Source organism: Uloborus diversus, chromosome 5 (genome assembly GCF_026930045.1).
Source record: "Uloborus diversus isolate 005 chromosome 5, Udiv.v.3.1, whole genome shotgun sequence".
NCBI classification, from domain to species: Eukaryota; Metazoa; Arthropoda; class Arachnida; order Araneae; family Uloboridae; genus Uloborus; species Uloborus diversus.
This window is the reverse complement of record NC_072735.1, coordinates 88,667,710-88,686,543: the sequence shown is the minus strand read 5'-3', so window position 1 is coordinate 88,686,543 and position 18,834 is coordinate 88,667,710. Positions and strand designations below refer to the sequence as shown.

Below are 18,834 nucleotides of genomic sequence, written 5' to 3'. Positions count from 1 at the left end.
GGGGGGTCTCTATTAGAGATAGACTAGGGTGTCGGGAGAAAATTATAATTTTTCTAAGGGCGACGCGAATCTAAAAAGTTTGGGAGCCCCTTGTACATATTTCTATACATTAAATGTAAAACCTCTTATCTTGTACCAACATCATCATGCAGCCCGTTCATAGAGCTACTTTTTCTAGTTGTTGTACATGAATATGTTTTTATAGTTATATTGGTTGGATGTTGTACAGTCGAGCCCGCTTAAGGGAATAGCTTTTTTTTTCCACGAAAAATTATTCTAACAAGTGGGATATTCCATTAAACGGGATAAAAATAATAAACATCAACGGTTCAGTACATTGAAAATGTATTACATTAAGCTTGATATTCTTTTAACCGATATTCTATAAGAGGGCTCGAGTGTAATTTTATTTAATAAACAAAGCGAATGTAGTGTTGACTTCCCTTGACTTACTTCTATCTAGTTTTTAAAATTGTTAACAACGGATAGTTTACATATTTTTCTACTCTGAACTTAAATGTCATGACTATTTTTTGTACTAATGTCTAATGTCATTTTATTCCACCTTTTTATGCGTATAATTGCTTACCACAACAAATATAGTACACGAGCCCGGTCGGAAAATGGGGGGGGGGGGTCATTTGACCCACTGGGAATCTTATTGTAAGCCGTAGTGTAGTTCATAAAAAAGAGTTCAAGCACCACGCCGTACATTTTGGGTGGTACATTCGACTACACCGGTAGCAGGAAGTAACACATTGGGAAAAGGTGTTTTTGGATAAAATGATTTTGTTCGGATTATAGTTAACTTTGAAGATGATCAATTAAAAGTAGTTTTTAACTTATTGCGGTACAAAAAAAAATCGGTCTGGAAAGGCCCAAACGTTTTGGCTTTCCAAATAATTTTCAGAATTTTCAGATTTTATTGTGTACGGCATTAGCATATTTTACTTTCTTTTTATATGTAATTTCAATTTTTTCCAATGCCGTATCAATTTATTGGTACGGGGGTGAATATAAGGGGGTGCCAACCCCTCCTTTCAGATAGAGGATTGCAGGTCATTTGAAAATGTACGGCAATAGTTGAGAAGCATTCTTAAATATTCAAAATAAATTTTTAAAATAATGCCGTCTAAAAATTATGGTTCATGATAATATTATTAAAAAAAAAAAAACTTTAACTTTATAATAACAATTAATTTTTTACATTGTTTCATTTATTTCTGTACGGCAATAAGTTTTTTGAATACAGGCCGGAATATATTATCTTTCTATACTATTGCCGTTTAAAATAAAAGGTACAACAATATAATAATTAATTTCAAACAATGAGGTAAAATTGATAAATAGAAAAAAAAAAGTTTAAATTCAGTGTGGTTGACTGAAGGAGTAAATTGATAATATTATACTGTTTATGAGATTACCTAAGGTTGAAAAAGAAAATAATAATATTTTTTCAGTAAAGGGTTAATGAGTTTTTCAACGATTTTTTAACGGTATTTTTTGTCATAAATTTTTGTACAGCATTAACATTATTTAATTAACAATATGTAGTTCTTATTAAAAAAAAATTCTTGTGCCGTACATTTTGCATGGGACTTTAGTGGAAATTGCAGAATTCGATTCTGAATGGGGTCGTTTCCAAAATTTTAAAAGTATTTTTTCTGAAAGAGCATGCTTAAAAACATAGGAGCTGACCGTTTCTTAAATAATTTGACTAAGTTTAATATTTTTAAAAAATTACTTTAATCGGCGCGCTTTCATTGTTTAACGCTTCTGCTGATGACATCACAAATGATGAAATGCCATTCACTAAGGCCCCTATATATACGAGCCGACGCATCAGCTTAAGATCAGCATTTTTGGATCGGAGCGCGTGTTTGAGTGGTTGTCTTTTCTGGCGAGTAATCGAGTTTGGTGATTGCTCACTGGGGCGGCACGTGAATTGTTTATTAAATAAAGTATTATTTTCGACAAATTTGGCGAAATCCGAAACTTTGTTATGGTAACCCTGGCAGTGCAACAATGAAAAATCCGATCCAAAAAGGCTAAACTTAAGCTGATGCGTCGGCCTGTCTATATAGCGGCTCTACCACTCACTGTTGTCATTCAGAAGAGCACAATATTTAATTCACATCTTTACTCACGTGTACTGGCAACGATATAGTTGATAGCAAGCGTAGAGGCAATTTTTAATTCGCTGCTTGATTATCATAAAGTGGAAACTCAGAAAAAAATGCGCCAAAGGACATAATTTGTGACGTCATAAAGACCACGCCTTGTTTGAAAAATTGGACATTTTAAAAAATTAATTAATAAATAACTGTTGGGAAAATAAAAGTATTTCTGGGTCCATGTTTTTTTTTTTGCTTATTCTATCAATTTCTCTGACTAAAAGTAGTACTTTTGACTGAGGGAAACAACCACATTCAACCGATGCTGTGACGTCATAGCTAGAAGCCGCGACGATCGTTTTCTTTTTCTCCCTACCGAGCGTGAAGGATCTGTGGCATTGAGGTCTGTGGTTGTTCTGCTTTGAAAAATCGTGGGAAAAAAAAAAAAAAAAACTTGCATAATTTGGAAAAACTTTTTTTTTTTTTTAATGAAGATTGCGAAATGTTGTGTACTATGAGGTACCTAAGTTTTGAAACAGAAGCTTTAATACTTTGTGTTGGATGGTTTTAGGAAACGCCACAGGCCGGAAAAGTACAAAATAAAGGTATTTTTCACACCTTCATAAAACGCGCAAAACTCCCTTTTTTCAATGTTTTTTTATCTTGGTTAAAATTAAATTTCCTACACTCGCATATGAAAAATATTTCTGTTTCTCAATTACTCCTCAGCTTGTGAAGTAAAAAATGCTAAAATTAACAAAAATCGCACATCACCTTAAATAACATTTTCTTTCCAAATACATTATCAAAAATCGGGCTCCGAGGATCATTTACGGTACCTATTTCCCCAGTGTACCAAATGGTATCTCTCTAGTCCTTACCGTTTTCTCTGGAAGTGCATCACAAATACGCACATACACACATAGATACACACCCAAAACGTTTTATTATACTATATGTATAGATTGAAAACTTTCAATTTATTCAATTAAATTTGAAATAAATATTCTAAATGTTATTATTACAGCTCGATTCGTATGCTTACTTGATTATTATTTCAGTGTAATAATGTGTGTCATGCAGCAAGAGAACTGAAATCAATACACACACACACACACACACCATCGTTTGTCCTTTTACGTCTAAAATATATCTATTTTACCAACAATTCATGCATTTCTAAAACACTACATTTTTATTAATATACGAAGAGGACACTTTAACTCAAAACCAGTTTCATATCCTTCAATAAATTTTGAATAAAAATATCGATGTAAGGTATTATTCGCAATCTAGTCTCTGCAAATACTCGTATATACGACATGACAAAAAAAATTAAATAATGCAAGCGTTCGATTTAAATTTTGAAACACCATACTGTACATGTTATCTGCAGCAATCTATTAAGTGATTGATTTATGTGATTAATAAAAAGGTAGAAAACTTTTTTGTAAGGAGTAGGTACTATTTTTTTCAGGCGGCATTTAGTTTTTATTGAATTTTATTAACATCACTAAAAATTATGTATATGGCACAAAAAAATATTTGACCGTATTTCCTCCGTCTTCGCGGCCATTTTTTTTTTTTTTTTTGGTCACATATACCATGAAAAATGTACGGCATTATATCAAATCATATTGTTATTTAAAGAAGTTTTGTAATCTTAAAAAATTATGATGGATCAAATGACCTGCAACCCTCGGTCTGAATGGAGAGGTTGGTACTCCCATGTTTTCACACTCGTTCCAATAAATTGGTATGGCATTAAAAAAAAAAAAAAAACTATATGTAAAAAGAAAAGAAAATATGCTAATGCCGTACATAGTAAAATCTCTGAAAAATATCCGTAAAATAATTAGAAAACACAAAACTTTTGGCCTTCCTTGACCCTTTCTTTTTTATACGGCAATAAGTTAAAAATGACTTCGAATTGGTTGTCTTTATAATTAACTCTTAGCAGTACAAAATCTTTTTATCTTAAAATACCTTTTCCTGTTGCATCACTTCCTGCTTCTAGTGTCGCCGCATGAACCATCCAAAATGTACGGCATTATATCAAACCATATTGTTATTTAAAGAAGTGTTAGAATCTTAAAAATTTATGATGGATCAAATGACCCGCAACCTTCGGTCTGAAAGGAGGGGTTGGCACCCCCATATTTTCACCCCTGTACCAATAAATTTGTAAGGCACTGCAAAAAAAATGAAATTAAAAATAAGAACAAAAGAAAATATGCTAATGCCATACATGGTAAAATCACTGAAAAAGTCGGTAAAATATTTGGAAAACAAAAACTTTTAGGCCTTTCCAATGCCGTACAAAATCTTTATCCTAACACCCTTTCCCGATGTGTTACTTTCCTGCTACCGGTGTAGTCGAATGTAACACTCAAAATGTACTGCGTGGTGCTTGAACTCTTTTTTTACGAGCTACACTACGGGTTACAATAAGATTCTCGGTGGGTCAAATGACCCCCTTCCCCCTTTTTCGACCTGGCTTGTGTACTAATACATTTTAAGGGTTCGTTATATCGTGTTTCTTAATTCACACTTTATCAAACAACACTTTATCAAATCAATTGAGAATGATTTTTTATTTATAACTATTTCCAATTTTGGAACCCCATCCTTGTTTTATCTCATAAGCAGAGCCTTAACAACACCCTTTATCTTTACTTTTTCACGCAGCATTATAAAGATATGTGTCAAAGTCTGTGATTTACCGAGACTAAATTGTGAATTTTTAATTCCATCTTATTATCAGTCTTTTAGTGAATAGAGAAGGGATATATTGATTTTTTTTTTAACTTCTCAAAACAGTGAGTCTTTATTTCTGAAATAGAAGACTGAAAACTTGGAGATTTTCAACCATAAATTATGAATTTTTAACTTGCCACTGCCAAAAATGAGAAGTATACTGTCAGGTGCTCTCAATCTTTCAGGGCTCCGCTAATCCTTTTTAGATCTGACCCACGGTTACGAACCCTTCCCCTCCCCACGCTTTCGGGTAGTCAATACAATCAGTACAATTGGATTTTAAACAAGCTGGTTAACAGAACTGATACTTGTTAATAATTGAAAATTTAACCAAAACTTTCCACAAAAATCTTATGCTACTTCAGGTACACTGCAAATAATCAAACCCTTTTTGAACACTTTTTTCACATGGACACTTGTCTCCTTTTTTAGAACACTTATTTCGGAACATTTATTAGAACCGTTGTAGGAACACTTTTTAAAGCATTTTTCGAACACGTACACTTGTCCCCTTTTTTAGAACACTTTTTGTGGGTCAGTTTCCAAAACACTTCTAGAAACAAAGTTCGGAACATATATTTAGTTCAGCATTCTTTTTAGCGTACTTTTTAAGCACTTATAGGATCGCGTTAAAGACACGTTCTTGAATACTTCACTGAACATTTTGTGGCACACATAAAGGTAGTTTCTATAGAATGCGTTTTAGAACAATTTCTTCGCACTAATATCATCCGAGGATACCTACCTCACAAGCATAAAAGTAGCTTTTAGAAATAATAAATATGCACTAAATTAGTGTTCATTTTGAGACTGCAGGCTGATGATGGTTTAGGCTTTGGATGAATCTAATTATTAATCAGCACAGCTACTATGAAAATTTAAAATACAATAATATTTCTAAGATAATTGAATAGCTTACAGCAGAATTGCACACGAACAATGTTTACTAATAAATAGGTTGCAGGAAAATGTAGTGCACAATATTACTTAGTACAGAAACTGCATATATTTAAAATATTAATTTCCACATTTTAGTTTTCAAAGCTAATACATACTGTAAAAAGTAATCAAAAGTGTACAAACAAAGGCTCACATAACTTCAGTTTGTTGCTTCATAAATTTCATTTTCAAAAATTTTAATTTCTCAAGATCAAAATAAATTTGCCTTCATTGTTTCAATTCGTGATACTTTGCTATTCAGTGATCTATTGCTTGGTATCTGATCAATGACCTTAAACAATAGTTGTGTTCTTTTAAAAATGTAAGTGCAGTGGAATTCTTTAATGATTAATTATTTCCTTGAATATTAACTAAAACGATGAGTGCCGGATCTGGGGGCGAAGGGGGGAGTTGGGACCCTTGCCCCCGTGAGACAATTTTTTGGGGACAACAAATTTGTTCTATTTCCGTGGGGGGGGGGGGGGGGTTGAAACTCAATATAAAACTTGAAGGAGAATGAGTAGGAGCATCAGTTTCAAGATTTGCCCTAGCTCGGAAAAATCGTATATCCGGCACTGACAATTATCAATTAATTATTTTTAGTTTTGGTTCCTTGCGTAAGGAATATTTTATTCCTAGAAATCAGCTTAAAGTATTTTTAAAATCTGTTTGAAAAAATTTACGATTTTAGCTATTTTTGAGAATATTGATCAGGTACTAGAAAGTAGTATGGGTATACGGGAAAGTAGGCTCGTCTAGTTCTAGACAGAACTTCTTGTTTACCATTAGTAGCCGCTTTATTCAAAACATTTATTTATTTCTTGAATGAGGAAAAAATGTACTACATTAAAACATGAGTTGCGGAAAAGGTATTACCGTATGAGATCTAACTGCAATTTCATTCATTTGCCTTTTTTCTATCCCTTCCCCCCCCCCCCTCCCGCCAAAGGTGAGTACAAACCTTTTGTATAAGCTTCCAAGTTTGTGCTTGTTTTTAAGGTGTGCGGTTTGGATCCTGAACTTAATAATGGCCTTTATTATTGATTGAAAGGCAACATGTAATACTAAGGTTGGGATTGTCCTTACATTGCAAACTAATTGCTTCAAAATAGAAATGATTTGTGTATGAAAAATCATTGGTGCAAAAATTGTGTGGCCGTTTCGGTTTTTAAGACGTGACTGGTTGAGTACTCTTTTTAGCTTCTATCGTATGGCATTTAATCTCCAGATGGCAACAAATGCCATACATTCAGGTCTAACTCAATCAGACAGTTAATATCAAGTTCATTAACTAATGCAGCTAAATTTAAAATACGCATTGGATTTATGTTTCAAACTTACACACATAACACTGAACTGAGTTTATCAAACTTATCTAGTCATTAAACACAATATGTTTAAAATGAATTTATTTAACTTTGTACATACACATTAAAAAATTTACATAACAATGCTTGAAACTATCATTCTTCTACAACCGGATAAACCATTACCTAAAAAATATAAGAAAAAGCCTTTTTTTTACAAACATACGCTTAATTACGAGAACATAAGCAATACGTTATACATTTATTTGTAGGCGGTAGGGGAATGCGGGGCAAAGTGAAGTGGTGAAATAATTACTTTTACTGCCAACAATTTCGTAATATTTTAACTATATAGTAGCACATGTACTCTATTCCAGTCAGGAAAAAAATACATCTGGACCTTAAAATTAATGATAATAATGGCAATTTTCAAAGAAGGACATTCATATTGTAATATTTTGATGTAAGTCAAAAATTATTTTTGTAAGAATAAAATGATAAAATTATTGTTACTAAAATTTTAAATATTAATTGAGACCTTCTAATATTGAATGCGGTATTTTTTACTTTTTTCAGTTAATTTTAAGCTTACTTGTATTTCCAATATTGGTAAAGTGAATGGGACAAAGTGAAATAGTTTATTTCGTTTACTCACTCAATTACACTGTTCGGCAAAAAAAAAAAAAAAAAAAAACCTTCAAAATGTTTCTGACATTTCGCAGGCTGATTCTTATGTAAAATGACCCCCCTGAATCCGAATATTACCTCCGTTTTCTCCCTATAAATACTACATTTTTTGAAGCTCCCCCCCCCCCGCAAGGCTTTTTTAATTTTCCTTAGTTTTAGAGGTTTTTTTTTTTTTTTTTTTTTTGAGGTGAAAGGAGCTTTATATTAACTGCTAACATAGTTTTGGTGGGCAAGAGAGGTTCAAAGTTCAAGATCATGGACACCATCGCAAAAAAGGGGGACTTGGGGAGTTTACCCCCCCCCCCCCAAATATTAGAACCCCTACGATCATTTTGTTCTGCTTTTTTAAAAAAGATGTTTGTAAAAAACATTTCGGTGTAGAATGAGAGTATAAGACTCCCTTCTATGACTCCTATGTCCAAAAAAAATTTTGCGATGTAAAAAGAATTTAAAAAAAAAACTGTCTTATGAATGTCGCACGTTGCATACGAGTTGAATCGCAGGGCTTCATTCAAACTGATATTCTTCTGGCTGATTCTTATATAAAATGACTCCTTGTTTCCAAATACGACCACCTCTTCCCACATCACGCCCCCTTTTTAGAACCTCCCTCCGCCCCTGATTCAAAGCCATTTATTGATTTAAATTTGGAGGGGAAAATGAGCATTACAATAACCGTAAACATTATTCTGAATGACTAGAGATGTGAAAAGTTCTAAATCTTGTGCATATATAGCAAAAAAAAAAAACTTGCCCCCCCCCCCCCCCCCCAAATAAAAAGGGGGTCTACAAAAATCGGTACATGTAGGAGGAAAACGAAGATCATATTAGGATTCAAGAAGTAAATTTGCAGAAGAATCAGGCGGAATAGCCTCAGAAGCATTTGAGAGTAATTTTTGTTGCACAGTGTGTTTGGAGGGGTGTCCCCCCTGTTTTCCTTTTTGCTATATATGCATAAGATTTTGAGCTTTGCACATCTCGAATCATTCAGAATTATGTTTACGGTTATGTGTTCCCCCTTCAAATAAAAAAATGGCCGGGTAGAGGAGGGGAGTAGATTCTAAAAAGGGGGCGTGATAGGGAGAAAGATGGTCGTATTTGGAAACAAGGGGTCATAGCGGTCATTTTATATAGAAATCAGCCAGAGGAATGTCTTTTTGAATGAAGACCTGCGATTCAACTCGTATGCAACGTGCGACATTCACATGATATTTTTTATTTATTTATTTTTTTTTTTTTACGTCGCGAAAATTTTTTTGGACATAGGAGTCATAGAAGCAAGTCTCATACTCTCATTCTGCTCCGAAATTTTTTTTTTATAAACATCTTTTTTAAAAAATCAGAATGAAAAGATCGTTTTTCGTGATTTTTCTTTTATTTTGAGAGGTTATACTCCACCCCCCCCCCCCCAAGTCTCCCTTTTTGCGATCGGTGTCCATGATCTTGAACTTTGAACCTCTCTTGCCCACCAAAACAATGTTAGCAGTTAGTATAAAGCTCCTTTCCTCTCCAAAAAAAATTAATAATAATTGTTCTAAAACTAAAGAAAATTGAAAAAAACTTGGAGGTCCTTTAAAAAACATTGGTACGTATAGGGGGAAAACGGAGGTCCTATTCGGATTCAGGGGGTCATTCTACATAAGAATCAGTCGACGAAATTTCAGAAGCATTTTGAAGGGTTTTTTTTTTTCTTTTTTCGTTCTGCCGCGCTGTGTTATTTACAAAATCACTTACGGAATCATTTATTAATTTATTTACATTCTTTCATTTATTAATTCACTTATTTATTCATGCCTTCACCCATTTTCTTATTCATTCACTATTTTATACGATCATTTATTTTTCTTCATGTATTAAGTATTTTATTTATTTAAGTACTCGTTCATTGTTTCATGATCTTTTTATTATTCATTCTACCCTTCTTTTACTCATTCATTTGAAGAAATATATTTTTTATGAGTAAACATTTTTCATTCGGAAAAGTATTTTATTTTTCACTCTTTCTATAAAAAAAATAAAGGGAAAATTTTCCACTTTTTTTTTTTTTTTTTTTTTACAATGTTCTTTTTTTGTAAAGTGTAATTTTCAAAAGAAATTTCCAATTTGTTCATTTAAAAAAAACTTAGCCAGCTTAGCAATTTCACTTTACCCCACATTCCCCTACTATTTTTTCTATAATAATAATTTTTCCGAAAAAAGCCCATATATACCTGTATTCCTCCCTTTCTCTTTACATCATCAAAAGATAGCTAAAATGTTTTAGACGCATCAGTTTTTACAATTTTCCGGAGACCATCCCCCCACCCCTCCAACCAGAGTTTCCTTCCTCTAACATCAACAATGATAGCTTTGAACTATAGTTTCAAAAAAAAAAAAAAAAAAAAAACATTTTCAAAATGTTGTGGTTAATAATACCTTTATTCCTCAAGTTGCCTTACAAAAATGTTTTTAACACTTTAGCTTCAAAATATTTTCAGCTGAAATGAACCCCGGAACATAAAACCCAAAGTTCCTTAAAAATGCCCTAAATGTACAGTTTTAAAACTGCATTCTTGCATTTTTTCCTAGAGGTATCCTTCCCCCCTCTCCATACTTTTCCCTATCTTTACATAATCAAAGACAGCTTAAACATATTTTGGATTAGATAAATCTCCGAGGGAGATCTCACTACGCCCTTTCCAGAACTGTAAAAATGGCTTAAACTTGCGTTACTAATATTGAATTCGGCATTTTTCTCAGAAAAAGGTCTGATATTTCCTGTTTCCTCAGTCTGTGGTCACCCTTAATCTATCTCTCAATGTAATACCTGTAGAACATATAACAACTAAATTACAATTGAAATAGTTTTTACACTGCAACAGACATCACGTTTAGTTATCCAACAATTTTTCTAAGTCTTTCATGGAACTTTTCATGGTTCAAAAAAAAAAAGTTGTTTTTATGTTTACGTTATCAGGTTGTACCTGTTTTACAAAGAACTAAAGATTTTTTTTTTCAAAGAAATAAAGGGTGAAATTTTTTATTCACATGTTTTTTATCACATGGCAAATTAAAAAGTGGGATTAAAGAAAAAAACTATTAAGCATTTTTTTCTGAACTAGCGGTTTTAACTATTTTTGTGTCAAGCCTCGTTTTTAAAAACATGAGATCCGATACATGTATTGCACGTACTCAAAACACACATTTATATAAGGCACCCTGTTTGCTCTAATTGCTTTAATAATTTCAAAAATTTGACTAAGATACTTAATAAGATTTTTAGCTAATGTTTTAAACTCAGATTATTCATTCGAACAATATACTTTGCTTGGCATTTCTGCAAAACATCGATCATGAAACTCAAACTTCATGATTTTTTTAACTGAAACAGATAATAAAATTAATTATCTATAAATAAGATGCTAAATGGTACGCAATATTTTATCCTCAAAATTCAAGATAAAATTGATTGATATGAAAGATAAGACAATATATTTTGTCAAACATCATTACTTAGAAGAATCTTGATCTCTGGACCTAGGTTCGAATCTCATTCATACTATTGTGGTAGATTTTGATCATATTCAAGTTTAACCTAATCTAAGCCGCAGAACCTCCAGCGATTCATTCTTTTTCGGTTTGTTAAACCAAAAAGTTGTGCACAAAATGATAGATCTTATGAGATGTTTACAAGCAAAAATACTAACGTATCAAAAAATTGCTAACCAGAAAAATAAAATCACCTGAACTATTTGTAAAACAAAAAGTAGATGACAAAACTTATAAAAAGCATTTAGATGAAAGAGATGCTTTTTTTAAGATTGAAATTGAACAGCGTAACAAATGCCCTTCGACCTTCATTAGAAATGTTTTTGGGTCATAACCTGTAGTTTAGGAGCCCTTGTTTAAACCTCTACTTCCGATGTTCTTAAAAAATTCTAAATCTAAAGATAAGGACAGGAGCCCTAAATCAATCGTCTAGTTTCAAAATTAGAATCGTAACACGTTAGTCTTAACGTAACCACACAGTTTTAAAACACAAGATTTCATTTTAGTTCAAAACTTAAGCGGTATGGTAAATTATTAGTTTATTTAAAACAAAAGTATGAAGCTCAGTAAATGTACAAATGCAAAAATTATCTGTAAAGAACATAAAAAAGGAAAGTGGCGTACCTTTTGAGCATTCAAAAATATCACGGAAATGATCGCGGCCGATCCAGATTGTTTCCAAACATGGCGTGGCAAAGAAAGCAGTGATTTCACAAGCACTCTTAAATCTGCGCGCGATGTGTTCTCAAGTGTATTCCCAAACTTCGGCTGAATAGAGATTCCCAGCAAAACACATTCGGTGCACGTTTGGAACGTTTTCTTTATAACGGAACAGATTAGTAAAACATTTCAGCTTCATTTCTTTGTACATAACACATTCGAAATGCATTTTAGCACATATTCAGGCAACTGGAGCACTTAAAGAGTTTCAAATGTGTACCGATTATTTGCAGTGTAACTTTCTTTCTAGCATATTATTATCAATAACACATAAAATAAAAGAATCAGAAACAAAATACAAATTAGTTTAAGGTATTTAGGTGAGATGGATTTGTAACGCCAGGCACTTTCATAACATAGATAGGAGGGTTGTCACTTTTCCTTTAACAAATGTTTGAAGATTAGTTTGCGACTACGACAAACCACACCTCAGGTCACTTTGGTGGTTTAGCTCCATATTTTGTCTTTGTACATGCTAAAGCTAAAAAATCCAAATTTGCAGAGATTTGTGTGGATAAAAATAGAACTAAAAACCTCAAAAATAAAAGGATAATCGTAGCCGATAGATAAACGGTTACATTAAAGCATTGATTTTGACTCTAAATCATAAATATACTACAGTGAGATGTTCAATGGCAGTATTTACAAAAAAAAAAGAAAAAGAAGAAGTTTTTGAGAGATTAGAAAATTGGAATCCTACAAGCTTTGTAAAAATTGAAATTAGGATACTAGTAAAAAAGAAAAAAGAAAATTTCGGGAGGGAAACAAATGCGAAAGTATGTACAGTAAAATTGAAGTAAGCTCCAAGACAAAAAGAAAAGAAATTAGAAAACAAATAAAGAATTAAAAAATCGTAGATAGTACCATTTATTTGCTAAGACCATTGTACATATTTCATGTTCAACTCCGTAATAAGATATTTTTCTTGTTAAGAAATTTTTAAAAAATGCTCATCAGCAAGCACAAACAGAGCAACTCGAAAAGCAACTCTCTAGTGAAATTTTGAAGAGTAACAATATTTAATGTTGTTATCCAAGCTTTCTCTTTGTCTTTGAAAAAGTTACTAATTATTTTTGGATCGCCAATTTCAATAATATTGTGTTTTTTCTTCTAGGAAATTCCAAGTAAGTAACGAGTTGTTTCTGGACCGGATGTATTGTAAGTCAGAGCATTCATGTTCCAAAACACCTCGTTTTCGCTGTGAAAACTGTTGAAAAAGAACAGAAACAAAAACAGGTATCCTATAATTACCGCTAAAAAGACACCAAGCAAATATGTTCTTTAAATATAACAATCGCAGCAAATGCTCCACTCACTTACCTTCCAGAAACAGTAAAATACATTTTTTTTTAAATTTATCTTTAAAAAGGGCAATATTTTGATTATGTTACACTTGGTAATAACTTTTTTTCTTTTAAGGTTTCTGTTAGATAACGTTTCACCCCTGTAATTTTTGGTGCCAACTACATTCTAAGAAATAAACTGGCATTAAACTTAAAAGATCGTCCGTTTTTTTTTTTTTTTTTTTTTTTTTTTTTTTTTTAATACTGACTATTGTTTAGCATCAACTTTGTTGCCTGAAGAAACAATGATATTTATGGTTGCCTTTAAATTAATTTTTACGCCAATAATTGTTTGGCTTCAACTGCATTTCATGATGAAAAAATCTTAAGATTTTCATTTTTAGCCATTTTTCTGAGTTTGTTGCATTTTTTAATGCGCATTTTGTCATCTAAAAAAGATCTACCTCAATAAGAAAACGCTTTTAACCCCTATTAGAATGTAAGTGTTAGAAACTGTGCTTTAATTATTTTTGTACCCAAAACACGGGCTACTTTGGCCCACATTTTGAAACATTTTTCATCTTATTCTCCATAATTTTATAACTATTCATATTTATAAGATGTGGAAACCTGTTTTACTCAGCCAAAGTTATTATAATTTAATTTTTAAATACTGATCACTTTGTTTCAAAATATTATTACCCTTTATAATTGTCTTTAATTCGAGCCAATGTTACCCTTACGTTTGGATCACTTTGACCCAAAGTGACTTTCCCTATTTAAAATTATTGTAGAACTAACTCGAGCCAAAGAAAGACGTGTGTTCACAGGAAGAACTGTTTATTTGAAAGAATTTTTTTTTTTTTTTGATAAGTTTGAGTCACATTTTTGTTTTAAGGATTTTTTTTTTAATGTGTGTTTATACCTAGTTTTTTTTTCTCAGACATTACCGACAGAGAACAGTCATCTTTTCAACAGGTTTGGAGATTGAATAATTTTGTTCAGATAACACCATTCGTAAAACAAGGGATCCTAATTTTTTGGTCACTTCCAACACTTCTTGGTACTTCCCATGCTCTCTCAACAATAACTTCTTCTTCTCTCACATCAAGAGCCTTAAAACCTGAGCCCATTCCATTCTATAACAATAAAATTCCGTAAACTTTCCAACAAGTTTAACAAAATTTGTTAGAATTAGATGCAACTGGGTCAACTTCTTTTAAACCTCCTACAACTTTCAAGTTCTCTTCATCTTCCATAATAAAAGCCATGTAACCGAACCCTGATGAATTGAATCTATAATCGCTCTCTTCGTCCATTGCTGAGAATTCCAGGCTTTTTCTTGTGTTTTTCCTTTTGAAGCTTTACTTTTAGCTTTTCTTTTTTTTTTTTCCAAATCTATCTGGCAGATTTTTTAAAGTTTTTATGCTGGGCCAAAGTAGGTCGTAATTTCTAGGTTAGGACATATGCTTTTATTTGGATTTTTTAAAATAAAAACCCCAACAGAAATGAGAAATAGAACTGTACTATTAAATAAAGCACTAAACGGTACATACATTGGTACTTAACAAACTCTTAACTTATGCAGAACTGCTTCTACATGTGAAAGTTTGGGGAGTTATAAAAGAACATGTTAGCGCAAAGAAAAAAGAACCACTCGTGTTGCTTATTGAGCACAGCTATCGAACCTCTTGTTATACATTACTGAGTGCTTGGGACTGCTCTCAAGTGGAATTTGTCAAAATATGCGTAAAAATTGCTTCCTGAAGGTTGATAGAGAACGATGTATCTTTTTCTCCATTTGAGCTAAAGAAGGATCCTTATGTCAAAGTATCCCGCGTTTACGGTACCTGAATATTCCTTTACATTAAAAATCATTTACGTATACAACTTTACGAAGTCTATACCTTTAAACTATAACGATACGAAGAATACCGCCGAACCAAAAGAATAAAATTTGATTTGAATTTTCGCTAGGAAAATTAGCAGTTTGTACATGCGTATTTTAAAATAGAACAAAGGAAAGATTAAAAAACTCAAATGCATAAAAATCAAATTTGAAATCAATTAATTCCTCTCCATACGCTCCGTTTCTTTTTATTGACACCCTCCCCAAAGAAAGATAGTGCAGCTATTGAAGGGGATATTTTGAGGGAAATAAGCACGGATTTTGTCTTACTCATTAACCGAACCCAATTTCTTTTCATTTAAGAGTCCGAAGATGAAAACTCAGCCTATTCCGTCTATGTACAATATGGCTCCAACGAATGCTCAGGGGACAATGACACGACCACCGTCTACTCTGGCTATGTGGCATCCTCTCCACGGCACCAATCGGGTGCGGGACACAACTACCTGTGCCTACCGAGTACCCCTCAGAGCAGAGAAGAGTCCAAGGATGGAATGAGCATCATTTCCGGTGTCAAGTATGGACTGCTGAGAGACAGGCCCTCTAACATGCATGTGGAAAATCTCGTTTTGAGGAGTGTGGTCTGTTCCGTATGCAAAATCAGGGATAGACCCTCTTTGATTACTACTGCAGGTAAAGTTTGTAAGGCGGAAAAAGGTTTCGCAGTCTAAATCAGTGACAGAATCATAGTACCTATAAGAGTTAAAAGTTCCAATGATGACATTGTCATTACGCATGTGAAATGAAGCTGGAAAAATTGCTAAGTTAAGCTTTAGTACCCAAGTGGTTCAAACCAACAAAAGGCTCCGTTAAAGCGTCCATACGTTTATTTTCAGCCCAAGTAATCCTTTATGTAACTATATATAAATGCACATGAGCAGAAAGCAACTTTAATACGGCTGTTGATTATCCTTAGAAAATAAAATTAAGGAGAGATAATCTGAAATCTCATGCCACCATTTAATTCTTTAAAATCTTTTTGATAAAAAAACAGATAAAATTAATAATTGAGAATATCGAAATGAACACTTAAAATCTTTCCATGAAAAACTAAATGTAAAAGCATTTTGTTAAATATTGGGAAGCGCTTACGTAAAAAAAGTCTTATCAGAAAAAAAATCTCACCCGAAAGTTTCAACAATGAACTACTGCTTTCTAACGACAATGCAGCTAAAAAAAATCATTTTTGTGAGACTCAATTATACGGTTAAACTCACACATGTGCGTTTAGGAATAACAAGAAACTTCTTTTTCAATGAGTTGCAAATGATTACTGTTGTACTCTGACTGCACCCCAATAAAGAGCAACACATTCTAGCACAAATAAAAAAATCAAACGTACTACCTTTTCAGAACACCACACGAATTGCATATATGAAATCGGAAAACTTATTTATTTTCTAATGCATGTCTCTTAACTATTTTTCAGAAATTCTCACTTCAAATGAAGGATTTTAGGACAATTTCGCCATGGACATTTAAAATTTACATACCTCCAGTTCAAATGTTTTTATAAAAACAGGCCCTGAAATGTGTGCTTTTATTTGCGTTGTATGCAATTTCTACCATTGGATGATTAATCATTAGAAATGAAAAAAAAAACTCTATTGCGTGACATTTTATTAATTCTTTTAAAAAATTAAATAGCACACGATGGGCTCACATGAAAAGAGATAGGGACCCGTGGGTTAAAACATCATCGTAAAAAACTCTCTTCATTGCTGTTTTCAGTTTTAGGAATTGAAAATAGTCACACAGTCCGAAAGATGCTCGCGGAATACGGAGAATGGTCGTGGACACATGCCTATTTTCTGTCCCCTAAAATGGAAACGGCAGTAAAAGGAGCTTCTTACGCTCCAGTCATTCAAATCGCATGACACAGGTGCTGAAAAACATTTCTAAAATCGAATTTAAAAGTTTGGTTGACCGATCAAAACGTTGTATTGAGTTAAATTGACCTTATTTTGAATAAATATTAAATTTAAAACACATTTTATTAAGCTTATTTTATACTACAACTAAAACGTTCGGTTATTTTTATATGCACTGTGTTTCAAGGCATATTCTACATTAATATGAGGAAAACTAAATGAATTAAGATTGCATAAAAAGTTTTCTTGACCACTTATCGTCTTCGCCGTCTGTCGACAGTTGAAATGTTTAAATGAAAAGTAGAAAATATTAATATCAAAGATATTTTGTAACTTGGGGCAAGATTCCCTAAAATCTATCCTCAGAATCACGCTATGATGTTTAATTAAACATTATAGCGCAATTATAATTGCACAGTATTTACTGTGATAAAAGATAAAAATAATATAGACGTTATTTTTATCCAAAATTTACAACTCCCCTGTTGTATATTTCGGAAGTAAAAGTGACTTATAACTTATGAATATACGTATACGGGTTTATATCTTCTCTAGATCAGAAAGAATGCCCAACGGGATGGATTGAACAATACAGAGGATTTCTCATGTCTTCTTTAGACGTCAGTAGAGCAGAAAACCTGTGCGTGGACTCGAAATTTCAGGCATACCATTCTGGCTCCATGGGACCAGATGATCAAAGTCTTTCGTTTGTGCAAGTGAATCCTGTCCGGAAAACCCCTCATTTTGTACAGTGCATTGTTTGCACTCAATAAAACTACCATAAATATAAAGTTCTCTTTTTCACTGCATTTGTATTTTTCATTAGATACGAGTACAGTTGAATCTCGATAACTCGTAGCTTATAACTAGAATATTCCTTCATCTCAAAGCTTTCATTGGGTCCTAAACTCTTGAGACTTTTGTGGAAACTTCCCATAACTCGAACTACCAATAACTGGACCGTTGTAAACGGTCTCCTGAGGCTTCGAGTTATCGAGAGTTGACTGTATATAAGAACTGAACTGCGTTTCAATGCTTTCCTGGAATAAACAACTTCTTTTCGACATTTACAAATTTGTTCAATCTGCGTTGTCATTATCAGACTCGATGCCCTGTTCAGATTCTTTATTAAAAATCTGTTTCACAGATAGGTCATTGTTACATCCGTGAAATATTTGCTACTTTCGAATTTCATCTAATCGATATGCTGCTATTGATACATAAGTCAATGTAAAATACGGAGCTACCGTTACATAGCTACTAGCTTCAAGTTTAGTGTATTTTATTTGATTAAAGAGCAAAAATATGATGATTTTACTAATTTTTTAAGGACATAATTTGTCTTTGAATGGTTTCTTGATTCACAAGGAGACCTTACGGTCTCAGAAATTCAGATTGGATGAAATTCAGCAGATTACTAATACCCCTTGAGAGTATCTTCATCTCGTTATCAAACATATCAATGCCAGTACATGTGAGTAAAGAAGCGAATTAAATATTGCGCTCTGCGCTAGTGGCATCAGTGAATGGCATTTCATCACTTGTGATGTCATATGCAAAAGCGTAAAAAGTAAAATTGAATCTTTGCACCAATTAAAATGATTGTTAAAAACTATTAAACTTTGTCAAATTATTTAAGAAGATGATTAAATCCTTTGTTTTTAAATATACTCTTTCAGAAAAAAATACTTTTAAAATTTAGGAAACAACCGAATTTCT

The 18,834-nt window shown here is 32.7% G+C and overlaps 1 protein-coding gene across 1 annotated transcript in view; it reads left to right on the top strand.

Moving 5' to 3' along the window:
* Window positions 1-17,888, top strand: part of LOC129223000 (uncharacterized) — a 31,967-nt gene extending 14,079 nt beyond the window's left edge. The window contains exons 8-10 of the mRNA XM_054857564.1: window positions 13,167-13,176; window positions 15,548-15,877; window positions 17,671-17,888. Coding sequence (XP_054713539.1) covers window positions 13,167-13,176; window positions 15,548-15,877; window positions 17,671-17,888 — 558 coding nt within the window. The remainder of the gene's footprint in view (window positions 1-13,166; window positions 13,177-15,547; window positions 15,878-17,670) is intronic.
* The last annotated feature ends 946 nt before the right edge of the window (window positions 17,889-18,834 follow it).